Source organism: Ursus maritimus, unplaced genomic scaffold, assembly GCF_017311325.1.
Source record: "Ursus maritimus isolate PB19 unplaced genomic scaffold, ASM1731132v1 scaffold_22, whole genome shotgun sequence".
Lineage (NCBI taxonomy): Eukaryota > Metazoa > Chordata > Mammalia > Carnivora > Ursidae > Ursus > Ursus maritimus.
Window position 1 is genome coordinate 23,757,358 of NW_024424675.1, and position 25,799 is coordinate 23,783,156.

Sequence of the window (25,799 nt, forward strand, 5' to 3'; positions counted from 1 at the left end):
AGCTTCTGTTTTCAGGGTGCCTCATCATCTAAGATGGCTGCTGGAGTTCCAGTCATCAATTTCATATTCCAGGCAGTAGAAAGGATAAAAGGGGCATCTCCCAGGTTCCAGGGGTTTTGCATGATGCTTTTACTTACATCTCATTGATCAAAACTTAGTCACATGACCCTATCTAGCTGCAAAGGAAGCTGGGAAATGTCTCTTTTAGCCAGAAATATTGATGCTCCCATTATTTGGGGGATTTGTGAGGAAAGAAGGGGGGCAATGGATATCAGGCAGGCAAGCAGCAGTGTCTGTCACCTCTTCAGAGATGCTAGCAACGGGACAGGGGCAGTGCTAGAAAGTGGTGGTGAAGGGGAGGGCACAGAAATCAAGAATTTTTCAGGGGTTTTCCAGTCAACTACTTCCATCCTTCCTTCCTTCCACAAATACATGTCGAGCATCTGTGCGCCAGGGTCAGTGTCAGATGCTGAGGATCCAGCATCGTGGTCCATGATTTCTCTGCCCTCAGTTACTGTTAGTGGGAGAGAGAGAGGGAAAACAGGATAACTGTCTATGGGGGGCTCCAGGAAGGAGATTATCGGGGCACTATGATTGAGGGTACTGGTGGAGACTGGAGAATGATGCCACTTCTCTATCTGGGGATGACAAGGAGGCAGCTTTGTGGCTGTCTGAGGGGTGAGCAGGATAGCAGGTACAGAAGCCCTGAAGTGGGACCACGCTTGAGGTCTTTCAAGCTTAGCAAGGAGTCCACTGCAGCTGGATGGCGAGAACAATGAGGTTGGCAGGAAGCAGAGGATGCATCGTCCTGTAGCCACAGCACAGAGTCTGGATTTTTATCCAAGGACAGAGGGGAGCCTTTCGAGCTTGTTCTGCTCTTCCAGGCAGAGCATCTCCTGGGCTTTCCTCCTTCAGACACTGTGAAAGGCTCTGTGCTTCTTCCTCTGCCTGTCTGTGGGTATAGACTTCCCAGGGTCTGGGCTTTCTGGCCTCACATCGAGGGGTAGAGTGGTAGGAGGCTGCTCTTGCTGCGTTCAGTTATACCCCCAGCCTCACCACCACCCCCCCACCCCCCACCTTGTTTTTCAGCTGCAGGAAAGCCAAAGGCTCAGAAACTCAAGTGCTCATACTGTGACAAGTCATTCACCAAAAACTTCGACCTGCAGCAGCACATCCGAAGGTACCCAGGCATGGTGGGGCAGGTGGCTCCTCGGCAGCCCTGGCTGGAGGGCCATCCACAGTAGAAGCAAGGCTCCCTCCTCAGTCCCCTTCCCAGGGCGGTGACCAAGGCCCCATCTATCCTGTCATGGTTCTCAGACCTTTGTCCAAGTCAGGTCGGTTTTCCCTCTTCTGTCTCGGGAGCAGTAGGAGGGATCTGTGAAAGTTGTGGGGTCTGCCCACTATGGTGGAGAAGGTCCGAGCCAGGTGGGGTGGGGGGAGAAATGTCCTTGAACGGTAGGGCCTTTGCAGGCGTGAGGGGTGCCTCAATCCTCACCTCTGCAGAAAGGGCTGACCTCAAGGGCTGCCATGCCAAGCTGTGGTCACTTGTGTGACTTGCAAGTTCTGCTCACTCAGGACTAACCGTGAAACCTCCTGTCCCAAGAAAATGCAGGGAGCCCTTCTGGGCCTCGGCTTTTCCATCTGTGAAGTGGCGGAAGGGAGGGTCTTGGGTCTTGTTCCATGGTTCTCACAGAGTGGGATACACTGGTACCTGAGATGATTTTAGGTGGTTTCTGGTTATGGTGTTGAGAAGTTCTGAAAGATGTAGAAAATCATTCTCTTTTCGAATTCTTTCAGTCCTTGGAGAGTCAAAGGAGAAAGCCTCGATTTGGTGCTAGTCTCCGTTGAACACCCCTTACATACTGGCTCATCTTTTACAGCAAAGAGAGAGAGAAGGAGAGAGCACATGGACGCATGCGCACGTGCACACATCAGATTCCAATTGTGGCAGGGAGCAGCTTCTCACTAGACGAGGCTTTCTCAGTCTTGGCACTATTGACTTTTATTTTCTTGTGTTTATTTTTATTTATTTATTTATTTTAAGTAGGCGCCACAGCCAGGGTGGAGCCCGGTGTGGGGCTTGAACTCACAACTCTGAGATCAAGACCTGAACAGGCCTGTACCTCTGAAATTAATAATGCGTTATATGTTAATTGATTGAATTGAAATAAATTTTTTTTTAAAATTAAATTAAGTTAAAAAAAAAAAAAAAAAAGACCTGAGCCGAGCTGAAGAATTGGACGCTTAACCGCCTGAGCCACACAGGCGCCCCGGCACTCTTGACATTGTAGATCACGCCATTCTTTTCCGTGAGGGGCTGACCTGTGCCTGGTAGAGTGTTCAGCTGCATCCCTGACCTCTAACATTAGATGCCAGTGGCCTCTCACCCCTCAGCTGTCACAACCTAAAAATGTCTTCAGGCATTGCCAAATGTCCTCTGAAGGGCAAACTCAAACTCAGTTTGAGACCCACTAGTCTACACTAGCACTGCTCAATAGAACTTTCCACAGTGATGGAAATGTCCAAATGGGCACTGTCCAGTAGGGCAGCCACTGACAGTAGGTAGTTGCTGAGCACTTGACATGTGGCTGCTAGGACTAGGAAACTGAATTTTTAACTTAATTTCATTTTAACGAATTTAAATAGTCCCATGTGGCTTGTGTCAACCTTATTGGACAATGCAGCTCTATAGATCTTAATGATATTATTTTATAAATTATTGCATTTTTCAGTTATTTTGTATTTATGATAAGTGGTTTTCCGTATAACAACAGGAAGCTTAATTTTTAATTTAAGTTTTAAAACAGATTGATTTGAAGAAAAATATTAAATAATGGTATAAGTGCTATGCTGCGACTGCCCATTTCTCCTTCAAAGAATAAATTTCTATTTGAGAGGGATTAAACAATTAGGAAATGTTTTATCTCACCATATGGAGAAGGCCCACAGAGAAGGTCAGCTCCGGGGCTGGTTGATTCAGCAACTCAGTAATGTCACCAAGAGCCCAGGGTCTTTCTGTCTCTGGCCTGCCGACTTGTCCTCATAGTGTCACAGTGATGGCCAGCGGCATCCGCATTCTCTGTCTGGGCCTTCTTGGGAGCTGTGAGCTCCTGTGCTGAGGTCACATCCCAGTTCCTGCATGAGGGTGCTAACAAGCTTTGTTTCCCACAGCCACACTGGTGAGAAGCCCTTCCAGTGCATTGCATGTGGCCGTGCCTTTGCCCAGAAATCTAATGTCAAGAAACACATGCAGACTCATAAGGTGTGGCCTCCAGGGCGTAGCGGTGGCACCGTCTCTCGCAACTCTATGACTGTACAGGTCATGGCCCTCAACCCCAGCAGGCAGGAGGACGAGGAAAACACAGGTAGGTAGAAGTGAGGAATGCCATTGTTCCCATACCTGTCCTCTGAAGCTTCATGGGTTTTATTCCTAGCTGTGTGACTTTGGGCAACCTCCTTGACCTCTCTGGGCTTCAGTCTACTTTATCTATAAAATGGGACATAGCATGAAAGAAGGAATGACAAATGTACAGTATGCCTGGCCTTACTCTAAGACTGTTCCCGTGGAAGACAACACTAATCTATCACCTGTCTTTTTTGCTGCTCCTGGATCCTGCCTCAAAATCTACTTTCGATATATTGCTCCAGGCAGTCACTATCAGTTGACTTGAAATTGAAACCTGTTTGACTTCCATGGGCAGATGGTCTCTTACACTTTGTAGGATTCCCATCTGAGCCATCACTTGTCCCTGAGCTAATGATCATGTCCCTGATAATGCTTTAATTTCTGTTCTGTATGGGAGTTGAGGACTTACTAGGCCTGGAGCAGTGCTGTTAACAAAATTGTAATATGAGGGGCGCCTGGGTGGCTCAGTCGTTAAGCGTCTGCCTTCGGCTCAGGGTGTGTTCCCAGAGTCCTGGGATCGAGCCCCACATCAGACTCCTCTGCTGGGAGCCTGCTTCTTCCTCTCCCACTCCCCTTGCCTGTGTTCCCTCTCTTGCTGGCTGTGTCTCTTTCTGTCAAATAAATAAATAAAATCTTTAAAAAAAAATGTAATATGAGCAACATATACAATTTAAAACCTTCTAGTAGCTACATAAAAACAATACTTTAAAAAAGTAAAATTAATTTTAATCATATGTTTTATTTAACCTATATTATCAGCTTAGCATATAATATAAGGAGATGATTAATTAAACATTTTATATTCTTTTTTTATACTAAGTTTTCAAAATCCAGGGTGTCTTTATGTGTATAGCGTATCTGGATATGGACTAGCCACATTTCGAGTTCTTAGTCACCGCATGTGGCTCGTGGCCACTGTATTGGACAGTGTAGGGCCAGGGCCTAAGCCCTTCCTGCACAGTCCCCCGGGTGAGCAAAGCCCACCACATACCAGCCAACGAAAGGGGTGTTTTGCTGCACGAGCAGCATGTGGCCACATGCTGGAACTAGCCCTACAGTGTGTTTAGCTAGTCTCTGTGTGCCCTATGCATTTTTTTTGAGCTCCTTGGGGAAGAAACTCTTTCTTATTTTTTTTCAAAATTCCTACAGTGCCTAGCACCAGGGGTTCAACCATGAAGCAAACATTTAGGGAGGACTGCTATGGAGGCCTCTGTAGAGATGAGGTCAGAGGCCCCTGTCTTCAGAAAGTGAGGGAAGGTCAGCTAAACAAATGATTGTAATTGGAATGGGGAGCTGGGGAGGTGTGATGGATACAGCCAGGAGTAGTGTTCAGGATTTTTAATAACTGTGGAGAGGCCTAGGGAAAGGCTATGAGGGTAGATTTGAGGCAATAGCTGTTTCCCAATCAGGATGTAAGTATTCAGGAGGTGAGCATCTGGAATGACTGTATCCGTGCACAAAGCTGAATGTGAGTGTAGGACCTTGAGTACAGTGTCCAACACCAAGCACGTGGCAGGTGGCCGGGTAGACCCAGCAACACACAGGATGTGCTCTGTGGATCCTTCCTGAATGTCATGGCTCTCTGTCCTGACTCTTCCGCTGCCCTTCTCAGTGACTTCTTCCCTGGTTTTCTCCACAGGGTTGGGCCAGTCCCTGTCGAGTGCTCCACAGCCCCAAGCCTTGCCCGCAGCAGGTGAGGATGAAGGGGACAAGCTGGAGGCCAAGCAGGTCGTCCTCATCGACAGCTCCTACCTGTGCCAGTTCTGCCCCAGCAAGTTCAGCACCTACTTCCAGCTCAAGTCCCACATGACCCAGCATAAGAATGAGCAGGTAGGTGGGTAATGGGCAGCGGGAGGCCACAACCACCCAAGATGTGAGCTTTGGCTGGTGCTGGGGTCTTGAACACTGCCTAGAAAGGGACAGGAGTGGGCCCCAGTTGCAGTGACCTGCCATCTAACCACCCGTGATAGGCCAAGCTTCCCCTCTGTGGGAGGGGCCTGCTTACTGGGCCATTATGGTGCTAGGCCAAGGGAGGAAACCCACCTCTTACGGGTCATACAGTATAGAAACCAGACATGAGAAAAATTCTCAATACCCCAAGAAAATCTAATGTCTAAACACCTACCTATGGGGATTTAGGACCCCAGTCTTTTTTTTTTTTTTTGATTGAGATATAACTTGCATCCCACAAAATTCATCCTTTTTAAAGTGTACACTTCAGAAGCACCTGGGTGGCTCAGTCAGTTAAGCTCTGGACTCTTGATTTCAGCTCATTTTGGCTTTCAGGTCATGATCTCAGGGTGGTGAGATTGAATCCTGCATCTGGCTCCACACTGGGCTTGGAGCCTGCTTAGGTTTCTCTCTCTCCCACTCCCTAAAATAAATAAATGAACGAACAAATAAATAAATAAAATATTTTTTTAAATTTCAGAAAAATCTAAAGAATGTGTAGGTTGAAGAATGCATTTATTAGATGCCGGTCACCCTGCTAAATGCTTTACATTCAATATTTTGTTTAGTCTTCATAACAACTTAGAGATCCGCATTTTCAGTATATCCAAGAAGAAACCAAAGTCCCGAAGGGTAAAGTGACCTATCCAGAGTCACACCACCAGTAAGTGACCAGGTCAGGGCTCAAAGCCAAACCCCATGTCATTAACTACCTTACAATATATCCTCCCCAGGATACAGCACAAAATCCAGCACATTTTGTAGAGTTTCTGTTTTTTTATTATAATTGAGATCTGTAAACACATATAATTTTGAACTGCAATTTTTTTTCCTGATAGATTTTTTTTTTAAACTTTTGGAAGAATTGTAGATTCACAGGAATTTGCAAAAATAGTAGGGAGAGGTCCCTTACACCCCTCAGTCAGTATCCCTCAGATACAGTTTCCCTGTATCTTATATAACTACAGCCTGATATCTACACCAGGAAACTGACATGGGTGTAAAGCGTATGTATGGTTCTTTGCCATTTTACCGCCTATGTAGTTTTGTACTGCAGTCACAGTACAGAATTATTCCAACACCACGAAGATCTTCCTTGTTTTACCCCTCATTATTACACCTGCTCTCCTCTTCCCCAACATCCTCAGCCTCTGGAAACCACTAATCAGTTCTCTGTCTTTATAAGTTTGTCATTTTGAGAACGTTGTATAAATGAAATCATCCGTATGGGGCCTTTTGAGATTGGGTTTTTTTCTAATAAGCATAAATTCTCTTGAGATTTGTGCTTTCTATTTTTTAACCTAATTTTATATTCTGAGAATTTTCTCATGTCACTGTTTTAAAAAAAAATGTAATTTTTAACAGCTACATTTAAAAAAATCCCGTTGTTTTAACATGTAGGATATGAACTGTGTTTTGCGTTGTAGGCAAAACCATGGTGAGCATCCCTATAATCAAATCTTCATCCACATCTCTGACTTTTCCCTTACCCTAGATTCCCAGCAGGGGAGTTGATGGAATTAAGTTACGATACCCTTGGGGAAAATAACAGAAAACTTTGATTCAGGCTGCTTAAACAAGAGGTTTGTCATTGCACATAATAAGAAAACCCAAGATTGGGCAGCTCAAGGTCTGAGACAGTCAGTTGACTCAACCCAATATCAAGGACCCTGTGTCTTTTAGCTTTTGTCTCTGCCCCCTCAGGGTATGACGTTGTTTAGTACTGACGGCTTACCCGTGGTCTTGGGATGGTAGTCACTCTTTCCAGGCAGTAGTCCAGACAGAGCAAAAACGGGCTATCTTCTCTGTGTTTCTAGGAAAAAAAAACCTTTCCTAGAAGTCCACTGTAGATCTCTCATGAGTCAGAGCCACTATGCTCTAATAGCTAGGAATTCATTATTACTCTGCAAATAATAGACAACTAGCTTACTAGTTAGGGTTTTACTTCCCTTATGTCAGAAGAAGTTTGTAAGTAAGCAGTGTTGAGCTTGTATAGGTCAGATATGTCATTGTTGACTCAGGCTTCTTCTGGTTTGTGGCCCTGCCTCCTCAGCATGTGACTTCCATCCTCAAGATTGCATAATGGCTGCTATATTTCCAGCCATCACATCTGTTTTCCAGTCAGGACAAATGAGAAAAGCAGAGGGGATTTCTCCTGGGAAGCTTATGCCTTTTGTGTTCTGGAAGTAATGCCTTCCCTCCAGACTACTGCCTGCATATCACTGGCTAAAAAGGAGCCACATGGTTGACACTAGATGCAAGGGAGCCAGGGAGATCAAGTGTTTTAACTGTACATGTTGCCACCCTGAACAAATCAGGGTTCACTTTGTTAGGAAGAAGGAGCAAGTGGAATTGTACAGGCAATCAGGAGTATGCTTGTCAAAGTATACTTTTCAAAATTTAAAAACCTAATTCTCATATAAATAACATAGTGGTGGGGCGCCTGGGTGGCACAGCGGTTAAGCGTCTGCCTTCGGCTCAGGGCGTGATCCCGGCGTTACGGGATCGAGCCCCACATCAGGCTCTTCCGCTATGAGCCTGCTTCTTTCTCTCCCACTCCCCCTGCTTGTGTTCCCTCTCTCGCTGGCTGTCTCTATCTCTGTCGAATAAATAAATAAAATCTTTAAAAAATAAAAATAAATAAATAAATAACATAGTGAACATAAGCCAGAATTTTATATAACTCATTAATAAGGAAACTAGAAGGATGACAAAGCCAGTTCAAAAGAGGATCTAAGATACTGGTATTTATACCTATATGTAATTATGTCAGTGAAAGAAGGGAACATTCAAATAAGATTGTTAAGGTAGATACAAATCTGGTTAATATCCTGCAGGGCAATAAAACCTGTGACCTTTGGGGATATCTTTTCTACCTGACAAAAATCATGTATATTGGATCTGTTTTCTGCAAATTAATATTTAATTCTGGAGTCTGGATCCTAATCAATAGTAAATAGTCAAAACAAGGCACATCGCCCAGAGAGTGAGATGAGCCTGGGCAGGTTTGTTAGATCGCAGTTCTCAGAGCGAGGTCCCCAGAGCAGTGGCCTTAGCATCCGTCGCCTGGGCACTTGTTAGGAACGCACACCTTCAGGCCCTGCACACCTGCTGAATCAGGTGCTCTGGGAGCGGTGCTCAGCATTGTGTCACTGCCGTGGATGCTCACGTCAGAGAGCCACTACTCTAGGGTAACGCTGGAAGGGCACGATGTCATCCTTTTACTGTATTTCCAGGCTCGAAGTAATTTTCCTGAATATACCCAGGTCACACAGCACGTGAGGGAAAGGTAATGGGGCCTTGTGACCGGCTGAGAAGAGAGGACTCTCACCACAATAAAAGAGAGCTCCAGGAGCCAGGGAGCAGGGGAACAGTCTGCCTCCCCTCACCTGGTCTGTATCTTCCCTCAAGGTTTACAAGTGTGTGGTCAAAAGCTGTGCGCAGACATTCCCAAAGCTCGACACATTTCTGGAGCACATCAAGAGCCACCAGGAGGAGCTGAGCTATCGCTGCCATCTCTGTGGCAAGGACTTCCCCTCGCTGTATGACCTGGGCGTGCACCAGTACTCCCATAGCCTCCTGCCGCAGCACAGCCCCAAGAAGGACAGCGCTGTCTACAAGTATGTGCCCTCCCCCTCCCCCCTTCCTCTCCCCGCAGGGACCCCCGGGCTCGGCAGCCTTGCTCCTTCTGACTGCTGAGGACCTGGGAGAGAAGATGCTGGCCCTCCTTATGTCATTCTTCGGTTTGGTAGACATTTATCCTAAAAAATAATCTGAAAAAAAGGGAAATCAATATTTTTTTGTTGTTGTTCATAGTGGAAAACATTTTTTTTCCTAAACTAAAAATATTATGAAAATGTTATTTTGTCTGATCATCTACAAAATTTAGGTTACAGTCAGAATGGTACACTGATTCTTAGAATGAAAACAGAATGAACAAGCACACAGTGGAAAGCAAAAATCATAAAAATCAGATTCATTTGTTTTATAATCTATAAAATTCAGGGTAAAATTGAAGCTATAGGCTGATTCTTAGAATGAACAAGGAAAGAACCAAGTGTAGAGTTTATTTGGGGTAATTTTTTCTGACGACCCTTTACATCACTTTAGTCTTCCATTGTAGTTGTCAAGAGCATCCCTTTGGCAGAAATGAAGAAAGGCTCCCTCAGTTTTGTTACAGGCTTTTAATCCTTGAGTCTTCAAATCCCTCTGGCTGAGCTGTCAGTCCTGTGACCATCCTCACTGTTTCTCTCATTCAGTTGTTTTCTGGTCCCTCTTCCAGACCCTCCTTAGTCGAGGGGTTGTCTGCAGGTGCCCAGTATCACTTTCCTAACTGTGAAATCCCACATTTTGCCCTGCAGCCATTTTGCTGTGCATTCACCCAGCGTCATCTGGGAGCAGCTTCCTCACAAAGCCTAGCACGTAGCGCGTGGGGATGGGTTTAGGGATAAGCAAGGAGAGGTATTTGTCAGGGCCCTTCTCCCAGTTCTTAATGAATATTTTCATGTTGGAATGGTTTTGCCTCTCTGTACAAACTTGTGCCAGTAGGGATTTATCTAATAACCTCTGTTAATGAGGTGTAACTGCTGGGTGACACTTCTGGGCCTCAGAGATAAGTAACAACAGACCCTGAGTTTAGAATGCACAGGCTTCTTAGGGAGACAAGTGTGTAAATATGCTTACACAGACTGTGATAAAATGCTAATGCATATGTAGATATAAGGTATACAAGTACCACAGTAGGAGGTAGGGCAGGGAAGGTGTCCCTGAAGCAGTGATATCTGAACTGGGTTTCGAGGGATGAATAGGAGTTTGCCAAGTAGCCTGGGTAGGGTAGCGTGCATTCCTAGCAGGAGGAACAGCAAGCGTAGATATAAAATGAAATAGCAAGTGCTTTAGAATGATCGTTGTGTAGAGTGGAAGTGGGAAAGTATGTTTAGATGTGGCCTAGAGGAGAAGGTAGGGCCAGGGTAAGGGTAAGAAGAGCCTATAGAAATCACAGAAGCTTTGAGAAATTGGCAGAGGGACTGGAACTTAGATGGGTGTAGGGCAGCTTGCCCTGGAGGAGATTGGGAAGTGGAGCCAGAGAGGAAAACCAGGCAAAGCTTTGGGCAGTCGAGGGGTGGAGATTTCTGGTTAGTGATGGATAATTCCCATTTGTACTCAGGGGGCATTTTCTTTTGCTTTATCGATTTGTGGATTATCTGTGAGTTCCTGTGACTGTGTGGCTCTCTGGAGTGAGATGCCAAGTGAAAGGAAGGGAGCACCTACTATGTGCCAAATTCTGGCTTAGGACTTTGATCCCTGCAATCCTGGGAGGTAGGTGGTTGTATTAGCCAGCTCCAGCTATAACAAAATGCCACAGACACGTGGTCTCTTTTTATAAGGGCACTTTGTCATCATGAGGACCCCACCCTCACGATCTCGTCTAAACCTCATCACACACGCACCCCCACCAAAGGTCCCATCTGTAAATCTGTAAATACTATCACATTGAGTGTCAAGGCTTCAACATATGAATTTTGGAGGGACACAGTTTGGTCCATGGCAGTGGTATTCTCCCCATTTTGAAGATGAGGACACTGAGGTTCAGAGAGGAGAAGTGACCTGCCCATCAGAGTAAGTGTCAGCACAGAGCTGAGATTCAAACTCTTGTCTGGAACCTTGGAAGCCTCACAGCTCTGTTTTTGGAATTTGTAGGCTAAGGGTTGAGCCCAGTGCTGATGGCCCTGTGTCTACAGTCAATCTCTTCTCCTAGGTTCTCGTGTGAGGGTTACGGTGCCAGTAACCCTTTGTAGCCATTGGATCTTCTTGGCCCAAAAGTAAGGCCCGAGGAGGCAGGCCATCATCTGGGTGACTCAAGGGTGGGATGGTGTCTTGGGTAATGATAAGGATCCACCTGCCTGTGCTCAAATCCCAGCTTGACTACAAGCCCAGGAGATGACCTTGGCAAGATATTTGGTTACTCTGAGCCTCAGTGTCTGCATCTTTGAAATGGGGATAATTATAATGCCTACTGTATTGGATTATTTATGAGGATCAGGTAAGACAACTATGCGGCTCTTGGACATGATACCTGGAACATCGTAGGTGCTCAATAAGTGTTATTGCTGGAGTTATTATTTGTACAATTTAGATATAGGTTTGGCTGCATGCAATGGAGGCTCCAAATAATAGTGGCATAAATAAAATGAGAATTTATTTCTCTCTCGCAGTAATGTTTGAGCAGGTATAGGGCTTCATCCTATTTTCAGGTGTCCAGGCCGCATTGGTCTACCTGCTCTGCTCCCTTTGGGCCACGTTGCTTTGGCCTATCTATGGTGCCTCCCCAAACCCCAAACCCTTCAAGTGAATTTTATGCATGCCACTCTATATATGCTATATATTTACTTTTTCCTTTTAAAAATAAGATTTATTGATTTTTTTCCTAATTGCAAAAGTTATGTTCAAATGCAGAGAAAAATATTTTTTAAGATTTTATTTGAAAGAGAGAGTGAGCGAGAGAGAGCACGAATGGTGGGGGGTGCAGAGGGAGAGGGAGGAACAGACTCCCAGCTAAGTAGGGAGCCCGATTCGGGGTTGGGATCATGACCTGAGCCAAAGGCAGACGCTTGACCGACTGAGCCACCCAGGTGCCCCAAGGAAAAGATTTTTTTTTAAATCGCACAAACCCCAAAACGCTGCCAAGCAAAAATAATCCCTGTTAACCTCTTGGTATGTGTTATTTGGTCTCTGTCTGTAATAAGCATGTTTATGGATATAACTACCACAGGCTGCACTGGAGTCAGGTCCTCCCAAACACAGTTACTGGCTTTGGTGAAAATTGATCATGTCATCTCCCTGTCCCACAACTTCCAACAAACTGACTGAAACTTAATGGGATCACTCTGTACACGTGGTGTGCGTTATCACTTACAACCGTAATATGGACATCTTTGCATCTCAGCACAAACATACCTGCCCCAGCCTTTTAACGGCCGTTTACTATTCCATTGTACATGCCAAAGTTATGTAACTGGTCCTTGATTGCAGGATAGTCGGGTCATTTCCAGTTTGTCATTATTACGTACAACACTACAGAGAACAGCTTTGGGCATACATCTTTGCTCACTTATAAATAAGTTCCTGGAAGTGATTTTGCAGGTTAGAGATCAATGAGGGAGGGGCACCTGGCTGGCTCAGTCAAGAGCGTGCGACTCTTATCTCAGGGTTGTGAGTTCAAGCCCCACATTGGGTGTAGAGATTATTAAAAAAAAAAAAAGTAATAATAAACATAAAAATTTTTTTAAAATCAATGAAGGCTTTTAAGAAGATTGATTACTTAAAGAATAATTATGTGCATATAGTACAATATTTAATTACTAAAAAAAGGGCATGAGTGAAAAGGAATTCCCCGTCTACCCCGAGCCCCTTCCTCATACCGCAGTCACTTTCAGGAACTTATTTTGAGGTAATTTCAGACTTCTAGAAAAAACATTAAGAGTAGTACAAAGGATTCCCATATATAGCCTTCACCCAGATTTCCCAAATGTTGACTTTTCACCACATTTGTTTTATTATATTCTGAGCTATTTGAGGATAATTTGCTGACATGATGCTCTTCTACCCTCTGTCTTTAGTGTATGTTTTCTGGAAATAAGGACAACCTCTGGCAGAAGCGCTGTGTAGTTATCAAAATCAGGAAGTTATAGGTGGCTCAGTCGGTTAAGCATCTGCCTTCGGCTCAGGTCATGATCCCAGGGTCCTGGGATCAAGTCCCACATCGGAGTCTTTGCCCAGCAGGGAGCCTGCTTCTCCCTCTCCCCTACTCGTGCTCTGTCTCTCGCTATCTCTCTCTCAATAAATAAAATCTCTAAAAAAAAAAAAAGAGTTAAATCATGTTATACACAACTGATAAATTACTGAACGCTACATCTGAAACTAATGATGTACTATATGTTGCCTAATTGAATTTAAATAAACAAAAAGAAAAAAAAGAAAGTTAAATCAATACAGTTCTGTTTCCTAATCTACAGACCTTATTCAGAAATTTCCGATTGTTTCAATAACATCCTTTATAGCCAAAGTAAATGTTTTTTCTGGCCTGGGATCCAAGCCAGGATCACACGTTGCATTACATTGTGTCTCTTTATTCTCCTTTAAGCTGGAACAGCTGCTCATTCGGTCTCTGTCTTTCATGACCGTGGTATTTTTGAAAAGTATAGGCTGGTTATTTTGTAAAATGTCCTCAGTTTGGGTTTGTCTGCTTCGACCTCAGGTTAGATGCTGGGTTGGCACTCTGGGCAGGAAATATCATCAAGTAACGCTCTGTCCTCAGCACGTCATATCAGCAGGTACATGACATTGGTTTGCCCCCGTGCTGAGGATGTTACCTTGGGTGACTTAGTTACGATGGCATTTCTGGCAGGAAAGTTTTCGTTTTAATGGTTCTTGCTAAACTACCTCCCACAGAAATCTCTGTCTCCTCACTGCTGAGGCCTGTGGAGTTCTTGCCCCCTCCTACCTCACCAGCTTGCGCAGTCTCTGTGCCCCCGGCAGCTCTGCTCCCACCTGACCTGCTCTTTCTTTCTTGCCATCTGGAGGCATTTAGCCTGTGGTTTTCAGAGTGTGGTCTACAGGAGTCCCCTGGGCAGGTGCAGGCTGCCTGTGGGTTTCCCATGGTGGCCCATGTACAGATGTCAGGTCCTATGTTTCTATTTTTGGCATGAATTGCCCACCTACCTGTGGCATTCCTCACTGGAACATCATCATAAATGGGTCCATTTGCTTGGCAGGTGTTTTTATGGTCAGGAGACTGGAGGGGTCTTTTCTTCAGAGTGGCTTACGACCTGAAACTGCTGTTTTGAAGGCTTGTCAGCCAGTGATGTTAAGCATGGAGACTGCATTTATGATGTGTTGTGATTTGTGGTTTGACACACTTGTGTCCTTTTACTCATGTGATCATCTTAAGAATGAACAAGGGGCACATCAATTTGGGATTCCTACCCCATTTTGTGGATGAGGAAACTGAGGGTCAGAAACAAGAAGGGGCCAGGCCTGGATCCCTGTCTGTCTGACTCTTTTGCATAACAGATTGTCACTGGTGCTCGAATCAGGTTATGAACAGGACAGATGTGGTCCCTGCCTCCAGAGCCCAATTGCTGGTGAAAGAGACAGATCAAATCAAGTAAGCAAATAAATAAATAATAATTATAGATAACAAGTGCTAAGAAAAAAACAAAACTTGGGGTGCCTGGGTGGCACAGCGGTTAAGCATCTGCCTTTGGCTCAGGGCGTGATCCCGGCGTTGTGGGATCGAGCCCCACATCAGGCTCCTCTGATATGAGCCTGCTTCTTTCTCTCCCACTCCCCCTGCTTGTGTTCCCTCTCTGGCTGGCTGTCTCTATCTCTGTCAAATAAATAAAATCTTAAAAAAAAAAGAAAAAAAGAAAAAAACAAAACTGGGCGGGCCATAGGGGACAACTTGAGACAGGGTGCTCAAGGAAGACACCTCTGAGGAGGTGACATTTGAGGTGAGACCCGAAGGATAAGGAGGTGCTGCCCAAGGGAATACCTGGGGAAGAGTGTTCAAGGTAGCAGCAATAGCAGGTGCAAAGGCCTTGAGGTAGGAAAGAATTTGGGGTGTTCAGGGTATACTCAGGAGGCCAAGATGGCTGGAGCAGAGTGGGGTGAGCTGGGGAGAAAGATGAAGTCTGAGAGATAGGCGTGGTTAAGCCACTAGAGCCTTGTAGGCCAAGATGGGAACTTTTAAGCAAGGATGTGATGTGGTCTGATTTTCTTTTTTTTCCTTTATTTAACACTTCCTCTGGGGAGCCTGCCTGGCTCAGTCAGTAGAGCATGAGACTTTTGATCTCAGGGTCATGAGTTCAAGCCCCACATTGGGTGTGGAGCCTACTTTAAAAAAACATTTTTTTAAAGGAAAAGAATGAATTAAGTATAGAATTTTGCCTCCCATTGTTGGCCCTGGGGGAGGAAAATGGCTGGTTCCTGGGCCAGTCCAGCCTCCTCACACTGCTCTGTCACCTCTCCTGCTCCTTCCCACGTAGGTGTGTCAAATGTGTCAACAAATACTCTACCCCCGAGGCCCTGGAGCACCACCTGCAGACCGCCACTCACAACTTCCCCTGCCCTCACTGCCAGAAGGTGGGTACCACTGCCCTTTCCCGGCTGGGGCAACGATAGGGGATGAGAGGTGGTAGAGCAAACCCCTCACTGTCTCCTGGGCTTGTCTCCATAGACGACACTTCCCCTTTAAAGAGTAAGAGCCCTGCCTGGCCCATCTGAGCCACTAGATAGCACATGTGTCCATCCTGAGGCTGCTGCTGGGCCAGGCCAGGCCAGGCTGCACCAATGTGGGGTCAGGCCTCTCCTGGGCCCAGGCCCAGCATCTGAACAGCCTGCCTCCAGCTTCCTGACCTGTTATTATCCTTCTTGTTATGGGTTCTTCTTTTCAGTGAATCTGAAAGCCATCGCTAAAGCCTGGCCTTGATATCATCAGATATCCAGGCTGTGTTCTAATTCTAATTGTCTCAGAAACATCATAGTTTTTGTAAAGTTTATTTGTTTGAATCAGGTCCACACACTTCAGTTGGTTGATACAACCAAACTTTCTGTTCATCAATAGGTTCCCCCAACCAGTGCTCCTTCTTTTCTTTTCCTTTTAATTTATTTGTTGAAGAAACTGGGCCATCGGTCCTGTGGAGTTTCCCGAAGTCTGGATTCTGCTGATTGCATTCCCCTGGTGTGTTTAACTGGTTTCTTTATTCTACTCATTTTCTCACAGCCTTACGTGGCAGATTTTCCAGGACAGCCCTGGTTTCACTTCAGCCTCATGGTAGATGTTTCTAATTATGTAGATAGCCTAATTCAGGGCTTTGGAATTTGTGTTCCAAATAAAAGATATCATGAATTGAACAAGAACATGTGCCAGCTGCTGTCGGAGCATTTTATCTGAATTGAGTCATTTAACTCTAGGAAGCATACCATTACTCTTCCCATTTTACAGATGGGGAAACTGAGGTGTAGCAAGTAAGGGCTACTAAGTAGTTGGGTCTGTAACCTAACTACTTCTCTGTAACAAATGAATGAAAAAATGAACAAATGCCTTTCTTAAGGCTGGAGAGGAAGGAGATGTTGGCTTCGATGTTTCCTAGCTCTTTGTTACCTTTTCATTCAGCTCTTCCGTTATGTATTCATTTTGTCATTCATTCTTTTGCACGTAAGTCATTTGACCCAGGCCCTGTGCTGGTGAATGAAAGCTCCTCTGCCCTTGTAGAGATCTCATATAAGCTATAGGTTATAATTCATTGGGTTAGATGGTGACTTTAAAAACGTAGATAAGGGGTGCCTGGATGGCTCAATGGTTAAGCGTCTGCCTTCGGCCCAGGTCATAATCCCAGAGTCCTGGGATTGAGCCCTGCATCAGGCTCCCTGCTCAATATGGAATCTGCTTCTCCCTCTGCCCCTGGCCCTGCTTGTGCTCTCTCACTCTTGCTCTGCTCTCTCTCAAATAAATAAATAAAATCTTAAAAATAACTAACTAACTAACTAACTAACTAAATAAATAAATAAATAAAGTAAATGAACAGGGGCACCTGCCTGGCTCAGGTGGTAGATCTCGGGGTCATGAGTTCAAACCCCACATTGTGGGTAGAGTTTACTTTAAAAAAATAATAATAAATGAATAAATAAAACATATAGGAACATTCAAGGGCAGAGTTTGTGTTGCCTGTGTGGCATTGGAGAGTCAGAGAGGGCTTTACAGAAGCAGTGACACCTGAGTTGGGTCTTGACAGCTAAGTGGAAATTTGTCAGGCTAAAAGAGAAAGGCCTTCTGGGTAGAAAAGCAGCCTGGCAGGAGCTCAGAGCATGCATTATGGGTGAGTCATGGGAGCCGTGAGGTTCTAAGGGCTGAGCCTGACACTGGGCCCTGATCTCTGGTGGGCAGAAAAGAAATTGTTTCCATAAGTGTGGGAAATGAGGGGCCCCTTAAGCTCAGAGGGTGGTGAGGGCTAGTGAGTCAGACCTAACGCCAGCTCCTCTCTTCTGCCAGGTGTTTCCTTGTGAGCGCTACCTGCGCCGTCATCTGCCCACCCATGGCAGTGGTGGCAGGTTCAAGTGCCAGGTGTGCAAGAAGTTCTTCCGGCGGGAGCACTACCTCAAACTGCATGCTCACATCCACTCAGGTGGGTACCCTGTCCCCCGTCAACTCCTGCCCAGCGCCCCACCTGCTCCCCCAACTCCCTCTCTCTTCCCCTCCCCATCCCCCACTCATCTTTGCCTCTGTCTTTCTCCATCCCTCTTCTCCCTCCCCGTCCAGTTCCTCCCCACTCTTTGTTCATCCCCTTCCCCATCTCCTTTCTGACCCCCTTCCAACCTGCCCTTTCAAGGGAAGAAGGAGTTCCTACCAATACTAGAGTAGAGATGTACCTCTGGAGGCTGGTGGAGGGACTCTTGGCTCTGCCCCCTGACAGCCCACTCAGACCATTCTGAGCCCTTAGAGGTGGAGGTACTGTTGTCACTACAAAATTCCCACATAGCCCTGGACAGAACCCCCCTCTCCTTGGTTCCCCAGTTGAGACACATTGACATTTTATTTTCTTTTAATTTTTAAAAAATTATTACTTAAGGGGCACCTGAGTGGCTCAGTCGGTTAAGCATCTGCCTTCGGCTCAGGTCACGATCCCAGGGTCCTGGGATTGAGCCCCTTGTTGGGCTCTCTGCTCAGTGGGAAGTCTGCTTCTCCCTCTGCCTCTAAATAAATAAAATAAATAAAATCTTAAAAAAAAAGATTATTAGTTAAAAAATATTTTTTTTCATTTAAAAGGATCCAAAGGTTGCAAAGCCTGAGTAGTAAATCCTTGACATTACAAAAGCAAATATGAAAAAAAGAAAATAACCCCATCGCCTCACCTCAAATGCATAATCCAAATTTTTTTTTCTTTTTTCTTTTTACTATGACCTATGGCAAAAAATATATTTTATGGGGTGCTTATATGGCTCAGTTATTGAGCGTCTGCCTTCAGCTCAGGTCATGATCCCAGGGTCCTGGGATCAAGCTCTTCATCGGGCTCCCTGCTCAGCAGGGGAGTCTGCTTCTTCCTCTCCCACTCCCCCTGCTTGTGTTCCCTCTATCACTGTTTCTCTCTCTCTCTGTCAAATAAATAAATAAGATCTAAAATAAATAAATAAATTATATATATATATAAATATATAAAATACTACAACCCAGGAAACACATTTATATACAGAGCATGTACTGAAACAGAAATTTCATAAAACAGTATTTTCTATTCTGTTGAATTTTAGTTGTTAAAATAACCACCAACAGGTTGTGACTTGCAGTTTGAAAAATACCCCCAATTCCCGTCCCTCAAGATAACTGCCGTTAGTGGCCCTAGTGTAAGTCCTCTGGTTTAAGTTTATACCTGTACAACACGCGTGCTTACTTTTACACAATGGAGCACATATTATAACTCTGTCACGTACCTTGTTTCTTCACTCATCAGTATATCTTGAAGATGTTCCTTCTTTTTCTCAGTTGCATGGAATTCCTTTGTATTTACCATCTTTTATTTAGCCACTTCCTATGGGTGAATACTTAGATTATTTTTCAGCTGTTAGTTTGTACACAAAATGTTGTGTGGGTCCCCTTGGCACGCTTTTGGGAGTATATCTGTGGTTGTGTATTCCGCGCAGTGGAAATGCCAGGTTCAAATGTTTATGCGGTACAGTACTCAGTTTCTGTTTGGGATGATGCCAAAGTTCTGGAGATGGATGGTGGTGGTGATTGCACAATATGCAAATGTACTTAACACCACTGAAATGTACACTTAAAAATGGTTAAAATGGTAAATTTTATGTATATTTTAACATAATAAAAGAAGAAAAAAGGTATATGCCTTGGTAATTTTGATAGATATTACCAAATTACTCTCCTTATAATTTTAAGAATTCTTATGCGAATGTAATACATGCTTATTTTAAAAATGGAAGCAGCATGGAAGTACATAAGGTGAAACTTTAAGGTTCCCCTTCACACCCTAATTGCTACTGACAGTTTGGTATGTACCCTTCCTCAACTTTCTCCCTGCATCTTCTGCGAATATACCACCACCTATGGCTAGGGCTGTTTCGGAATATGAGGATTGTATTTTTTTCTAACAAAAAGGGGACTGTCTTAAGCTGTTCTACAGTTTTCTTTCCCCACTAGCAGTATGACCAGGAGCCTCTTTCCAGATCAGGAAACACAGATGGACCCTAATCTTTTTAATGACTGCAGAGCATTCCACTGTAAGGACCAGAATTTCCTTAATCACTGGGTTGACATTTTTCAAAAGTACTTTATTCATTCCAGAGGGAGAATAGGGAGGAAATAATGGCAAGAAATCAGAACAGCCCAGTAGCAGCCCTTTTCTACAGGATAGGTTGTGACCCCTGACCCCTGTCAGGTGAGAGCTGCTCTTCTCCCCCTCCTGGTCCCCACCAGGCTCCGCTGCAGCCCATGTGGGGTGACTCAGGTGAACTCTGCATTACACGGCTGGGCTGGCATCTTAGCTCACTAGGTGCAGACCATGACCTTCAGTTTTCTCATCTAGTACTTACCTCATAGTTTGTGGCAACAATTCCATTAGATAAGGTATAATTCCCCTCTCTCCTGTGGTGGACCCCATTTCAGTAAATGCCACAACCGTTCACCTGTCACTCAGCCCCACCTTAGATTCACCCTTGACTCCCTTCCCCTCACTCCCCACAGTCAGTCCACTGGCAAAGGCTGCCGATTCCGCTTTCCTAACATGGTCTCTACTTGGCCACTTCCCACACCTCCACCCCCACTCACACCCCCCTCAGTCTGTTCTCTGCAGGCAGCTAGAGGGAGCCCACGACACATAAGTCAGATCTGTCCCCGCTCCACTTGGCCCCTCTGGTGGCTTCTCATCTTGCTCAGAGTAAAAACCTAGGCCTTCCAGGCCCTTCCTATTGGGCCCGGCTATCTCGGCTATCTCACTGACCTCCCCTTCTGCCTCATTCTCCCTTCTCCACTCTGTTCCAGCCACACTGGCCTCCCCACTGCTCTTCAGACATACCACACACTCCCACCTTTCCTTCTTCCTGGGACCCTGACTCCAATTTCCATCATGGCTCACTCCCCTACCCCCTCGGGTCTCACCTCTTCCCTCATCAGAAAGGCCTTTCATGACTGCCCTATCTGAAATAGCCCCCTCTTCTCCTTGGAAAAGCAATGAGGAATGGGAGAGGCTGTTTTCTTCCAGGCCACTTCCCTAGAGGGGCTGCTATCTATTGTACCCCATATTCATACTCTATCTCATGGGACTCTCGGTCCCCGCCCCCTATCTGTGTCTCCTCCTACAGGTGAGAAGCCCTACAAATGCTCAGTGTGCGAGTCTGCGTTCAACCGTAAGGACAAACTGAAGAGACACATGTTGATCCATGAGCCATTCAAGAAGTATAAATGCCCCTTCTCGTGAGTAGAGACTGGCGTGAGTGGGAGGGGCACATTTACCCAGCAGTGGGACAGAAAATTGTCAGGGCCGAGGTTCTGAAGGTCCTCTCTCCTTTTATCCTGTCGTGGGTCTTGCCTACCTGCCTCACTCCCCACCCTGCTTCCTTGCCTGGCCTTTGGGGTAGAGAGGGAGTCCCTCATGCTCAGGGCTAGCACGGAGACCAGCAAGACAGTCCGAGTCTGGTGAGCTCCCCCTGACCAGTGGTTTTGGGTTCTAGGACACACACGGGCTGCAGTAAAGAGTTCAACCGGCCAGACAAGCTGAAGGCTCATATCCTCTCCCACTCCGGTAAGTGAATGCTGGACCTACCAGGAGGGTCTGAGTCCCTGGGGCCGGCCCCCTAGAAAGAGCAGATACATCCCATGAGGCTTATTATCACTGCCTGATATATTCCAGTCAACAGATTTTGCTCAGGTGAGCCATGAGCCAGGTCTGCCTTAGGGTCCTCAGGGTCCTACAAGGTGAGTCAGATATAGTCCCCCAGTCTGAAGGGAAAGCTGATCTGAGAGGAGATAGCTGTAAATCAGAGAGGTCCCCAGTGTGATAGAGATGTGGGTCAGTCATGGAGGGAAATCAGATTCCAACTGGGTCCAAGACATGGCCAGGAAGTTTCCTTGGTACGCTCAGCAGCACAGGGCAGCTGGTGTGTGAAGCAAGGGTCTCCACCCCACTCCGTAGTTTCCCAAGGGCTCTATGGGGCTTCCTTGGGTGCTGCTCTGTCCCCAGAGCAGCTTGGCTGGCTTTCCACATACCATTTGGTCTAGAACGTGGTTTCTTGGCACTCTGGATATTTTGCAGTAGCTGATGCTTTGTCATGGGTCCGCCCTGTGCATTGTAGGATGTTTAGCAATATGTCTGGCCTCTACCCTCTAGGTGTCAGTGGCATCTTCCCCACAATTAGGACAACCACAGATGTCTCCAGAGGACAAACCAAAAGTCTCCTGGAGGGGAAAATTGCCCTTGGTTAACAGAAAGGATTCAGTGACTAAAGAAAGTTTGAAAACTGGGAGAGTAGAGTTGAGGACTTGAAGACAGAGGGCCGAGTTTGATTCTTAGCAGGGCCGCTGTCCTGCTGCGCTGCCTCATGCAAGTCACTGCCCCTCTCTGAGCCTTCATCCCAGGGAGGGTGAGGGGAGCGTGGCTCAGGCTGCGTGTGGGCTGGAGTTGACTTCATGGTAGACATGGAAGCACCAGTGATTCATTCAGGGTGACTATTGAGAACCTATCACATGTCAGACTCTGGGGGTGACGTGGGGGAATCAGACGGGCAGAGCCCCACCCTGCCTTCCTGGGGAAGCTTAGCATTTAGTGGCAGAGATTGAAAATGAACAACAAACAAGTAAGTATGTTACAGCGAAGTATGCAGAGTACAAAGACAGGAATAAACAGAGTGATGGGGCAGAGAAAGATATGAGGTAGGTGACAGGAGGGCCTTGTGGAGGATGTAAGGTGAGACCTGTCCTGAGGGATAAGAAGAGCCAGGAAATAGCTTCCAGAAGGAGGGAGCAAGTGCAAAGGCAGGGAAGAGACTGAGGGCGGGGGGTGTTTAAGACAAGGAAAGGTGAGTGGGAAGCATGGAGCTCATAGAGCAAGTAAGGGGAAGGAGGGAATGGGGCTGAGAGGTGAAGGGGTTGGTCAGACTGCCCAGGGCTTTGTGGGAAACTTGGGGAATCGCCAGAGGGTTCAGGGCAGAGAATGTTAGGATCGTTTGTGTATTTCATGAAGCCATCTCTGGCTACCCTGTAGGGATGGTCTGAGGGGGCGAGGGTGAGGCGGATAGACCAGAGAGGAGAGAGATGATAGTGACCTGGGTAAGTAAACCAAGGTTTTGGGGCTGAGCAGGCTCTTCTAGGCAGAGGGGAAACAGCAAGTGCAAAGGCCCGGAGGCAGAAGCCAGCTTGGTGGCCTGAGGAGAGCATGTGTGCCTGGCTGGAAGTGAGTAGCTGGGAGAAGGTGGGAGATGAGACTGGCAGGAGCAGAGCCCAGTTCGCACACATGCTCAGAGGCCAAGCCGAGAGACTGGGTTTTATTCCGAGCGCAGAGGCACAGTTGCAGAGTAAGGGCTCGGGCACCTCTCACGGACTTCCCCTCGTTCCAGGCATGAAGCTCCACAAGTGCGCCCTGTGCAGCAAGTCCTTCAGCCGCCGTGCCCACCTGGCGGAGCACCAGCGTGCCCACACAGGCAACTACAAGTTCCGCTGCGCCGGCTGTGCCAAGGGCTTCTCCCGACACAAATACCTCAAGGACCACCGCTGCCGCCTTGGCCCCCAAAAGGATAAGGACCTGCAAGCCCGGCGGCCCTCCCGGAGGAGGGCAGCGCCCCGCAGCGGCAGCAGTGGCGGGCGCAAGGTGGGGACCCCCCTGCCCGACCCCCTGGGTCTGGAGGAGCTGAAGGACACCGGGGCTGGGCCGGTGCCTGAGGCTGCCCCAGGCAAGCCACCCTTCTCAGAGCCAGATGCAGTGCTCTCCATTGTAGTAGGTGGCACAGTGGGGGGTGAACCGGAGCTGGTAGTGCCCGGGCATGCAGAGAGCCTGGGCTCCAACCTGGCGCTGGCAGAGCTGCAGGCTGGGGCCGAGGGCCCATGTGCCATGCTTGCTGTGCCCGTCTACATCCAGGCCTCAGAGTGACGGACCTGTGGTGTTGCTCCCAGAGCCTGGCCTGATGCTCACCTGTGGGTCCAGGCCTCAGGCGCCGACGAGAGATCCTTCCCAATGGAAGTGAGCCATTGGCCAAAATCCTTCTGGAGTGTCATTTATGAACCCTGGCCTGTGGCCAGCCTGCCGTGGCTCCTGTTCTTCTGGCTAGCCCTGCAGCATTCTGGAATGTGAGGCAGGGCGGCCTACAGCTTCGAGGTAGGGGCATTGGAGATAAGAGAGCTGGCCAAGCCAGCAGCCCAGGGTGGCCAGCAGCCCAGCCCACCTAAGAGAGAAGACAGGGTGGTTCTGCCCACCCGTGCTCCGGGCTCTCTTGGTGTGGCCTCTGGTCAAGCTGCTCTGGAGGCCTGAAATGGTTAGAGCCCTTATCTGCTGGACCTTTTCATATATGGTTCCACATGGTATCCGCAGATGACTCTGGTGTGGGCATTTAGGCAGCACTCAAATGTCATGGTTAGAGTGCAGCTATCAGCCAGATTTGGCTTTAAATCTAAGCACTGCTACTCACTTGCTGTGTGACCTTGGATATGTCACTTGACCTCTCTGAGCCCTGTGTATCTCATCTGTACAATGGGGCTTATAACATTTCGACCCATGGGGATCCAGTATGATGAAATGTGCAAAGGACTTGGCATAGTGCTTGGCACTTGGAAAGTGCTCAATAAATGTTTTTATCAAAATGTGTGTCCAATGGCTCAGGCTCGAGCCTTGGCAGTTTCTTTCTTTTCCCCTAGGTGGCAGCACTCCCTCTCCTCCTCCAAAGTATGGAGGGGCTGAGAGGTCCCATGGCCCCTTGCACACAGCTGTGCTCCCCCATTAGCCATGAAGAGGTTTGATGCTCTCATATTTCAGAACATGGCCATGGAAGGGGTTTATACTCTTGAAAATGCAGGATCCTGGGCCTTGCCCAAAACCCTTTGGCATCAGAAACTCTGATCAGGCTTCTAGAATCCGTAGTTGCCCCCACTGCCAGCACTCTGTCCCCACTCCCCAGCTAGTCCAGAGGAGAAGCAAACCAGGCTTATTGGGAGGCAGGGAAGAGAAAAGGGGCCTTGACAGTGTTTCCTCATTTCTATTCACTTCCACACTGCCTCAGTGATAAGAGGAAACTAAGGCTCAAGAAGGGGGAGGAAAGGATGCAGCAGAGCTGTTGGACTCAGTCTGATGAGATTCCTTGAAGGCCGGTATGTCCCTCAGATATCTGTGCTGGGGCTCTCGGCTGGCACTCAAAGCAAGCCCAACTTCCCCTCAGGAAGGGTATGATGCAGGAGGAAGGACCAATGAGGAAGTGGTACACAGCTGAGGTAGTAAGAGCTTCAAGGGCACCCAGCCTTCAAGGCCAGAGGGGGGCTGGTGAGGATGGAAAGTCTCTTCAGAGGAGGTCACATTTGAGTTGGTCCTTCACGCAGAATATTTTGATGGTTGGATAAATAGGGAAAGGCATGCCAGGGAGAACAAGCCATGAGCAAAGCCTTCAAGGTATGACAGTTCTGGGGCTGGTGAATGGACCAGGATGACCAGAGGTTTGGGGGTAGTGGTTAGATCATAATAATCACTAATATGTTTTAAGCTTCCACATGATGGACACTGCACATATCACCTCAGCCCCATCAGGTGAGAATTGTTAATTTCCTTATTTTACAGATGAGGAAACAGGCGCAGAGAGGCAGGGCTCCTTGCCCAAGCTCACACAGCCAGTAAGTCACAGAGCTGGGGTTCAGGCCGGGGTGGCCTGCCTCTATGCGCTGTTAGCCACTTTGCTGTATTGAAATATAAGTTGATGTTGAATCAGAGATGTCCCTGGATGTTGGGTTAAGGAATTTGGACTTTATTCTCTACAAAATGGAGGAGTCATTAAACATTTTTAAAAATTGTGACATTAAAGAAAATGTTAAAAATCACATCTCCATCCTAATAAAACTACTTAAGTTATATTTTTGCCTCTTCCTGACCATGTACACATGCATGTACATTTATCAATAATCATGAGGACTCATGTTTACTAGGCACTTATGCCATGCCTGGCATGTCCTAAGCACTTGGAGGTAGGTGCTACTTTTAATTCCATCTTATAGCTGAGATGAGGCAAAAGGCACGGTGAGGTTAAGCAGCCCCAAATCACACAGCAGTAAGCGGTAGAGCCAGGCCACAGAACAAGGGACATATCAAGGCCTAATATTTGATAGATATATAGTGGGACTGTAGAGGAGGAAGCTGGGACCATACTGGGGTTCCTATAACTATATCCCTCCTAGGTTGACAGA

At 46.8% G+C, this 25,799-nt stretch overlaps 1 protein-coding gene across 4 annotated transcripts in view; it reads left to right on the forward strand.

Annotated features, from left to right (window-relative positions):
• The window catches only part of ZNF341 (zinc finger protein 341), a 42,528-nt gene extending 17,061 nt beyond the window's left edge, over nucleotides 1-25,467 (forward strand). For all 4 annotated transcript variants that reach the window (XM_040638181.1, XM_040638180.1, XM_040638179.1 and 1 more), the window contains 9 exons: nucleotides 1,090-1,180; nucleotides 3,172-3,365; nucleotides 5,046-5,236; nucleotides 8,768-8,976; nucleotides 15,403-15,499; nucleotides 17,409-17,541; nucleotides 20,729-20,840; nucleotides 21,098-21,168; nucleotides 22,979-25,467. In XM_040638181.1, coding sequence (XP_040494115.1) covers nucleotides 1,090-1,180; nucleotides 3,172-3,365; nucleotides 5,046-5,236; nucleotides 8,768-8,976; nucleotides 15,403-15,499; nucleotides 17,409-17,541; nucleotides 20,729-20,840; nucleotides 21,098-21,168; nucleotides 22,979-23,508 — 1,628 coding nt within the window. In that variant the 3' untranslated portion in view covers nucleotides 23,509-25,467. The remainder of the gene's footprint in view (nucleotides 1-1,089; nucleotides 1,181-3,171; nucleotides 3,366-5,045; nucleotides 5,237-8,767; nucleotides 8,977-15,402; nucleotides 15,500-17,408; nucleotides 17,542-20,728; nucleotides 20,841-21,097; nucleotides 21,169-22,978) is intronic.
• The last annotated feature ends 332 nt before the right edge of the window (nucleotides 25,468-25,799 follow it).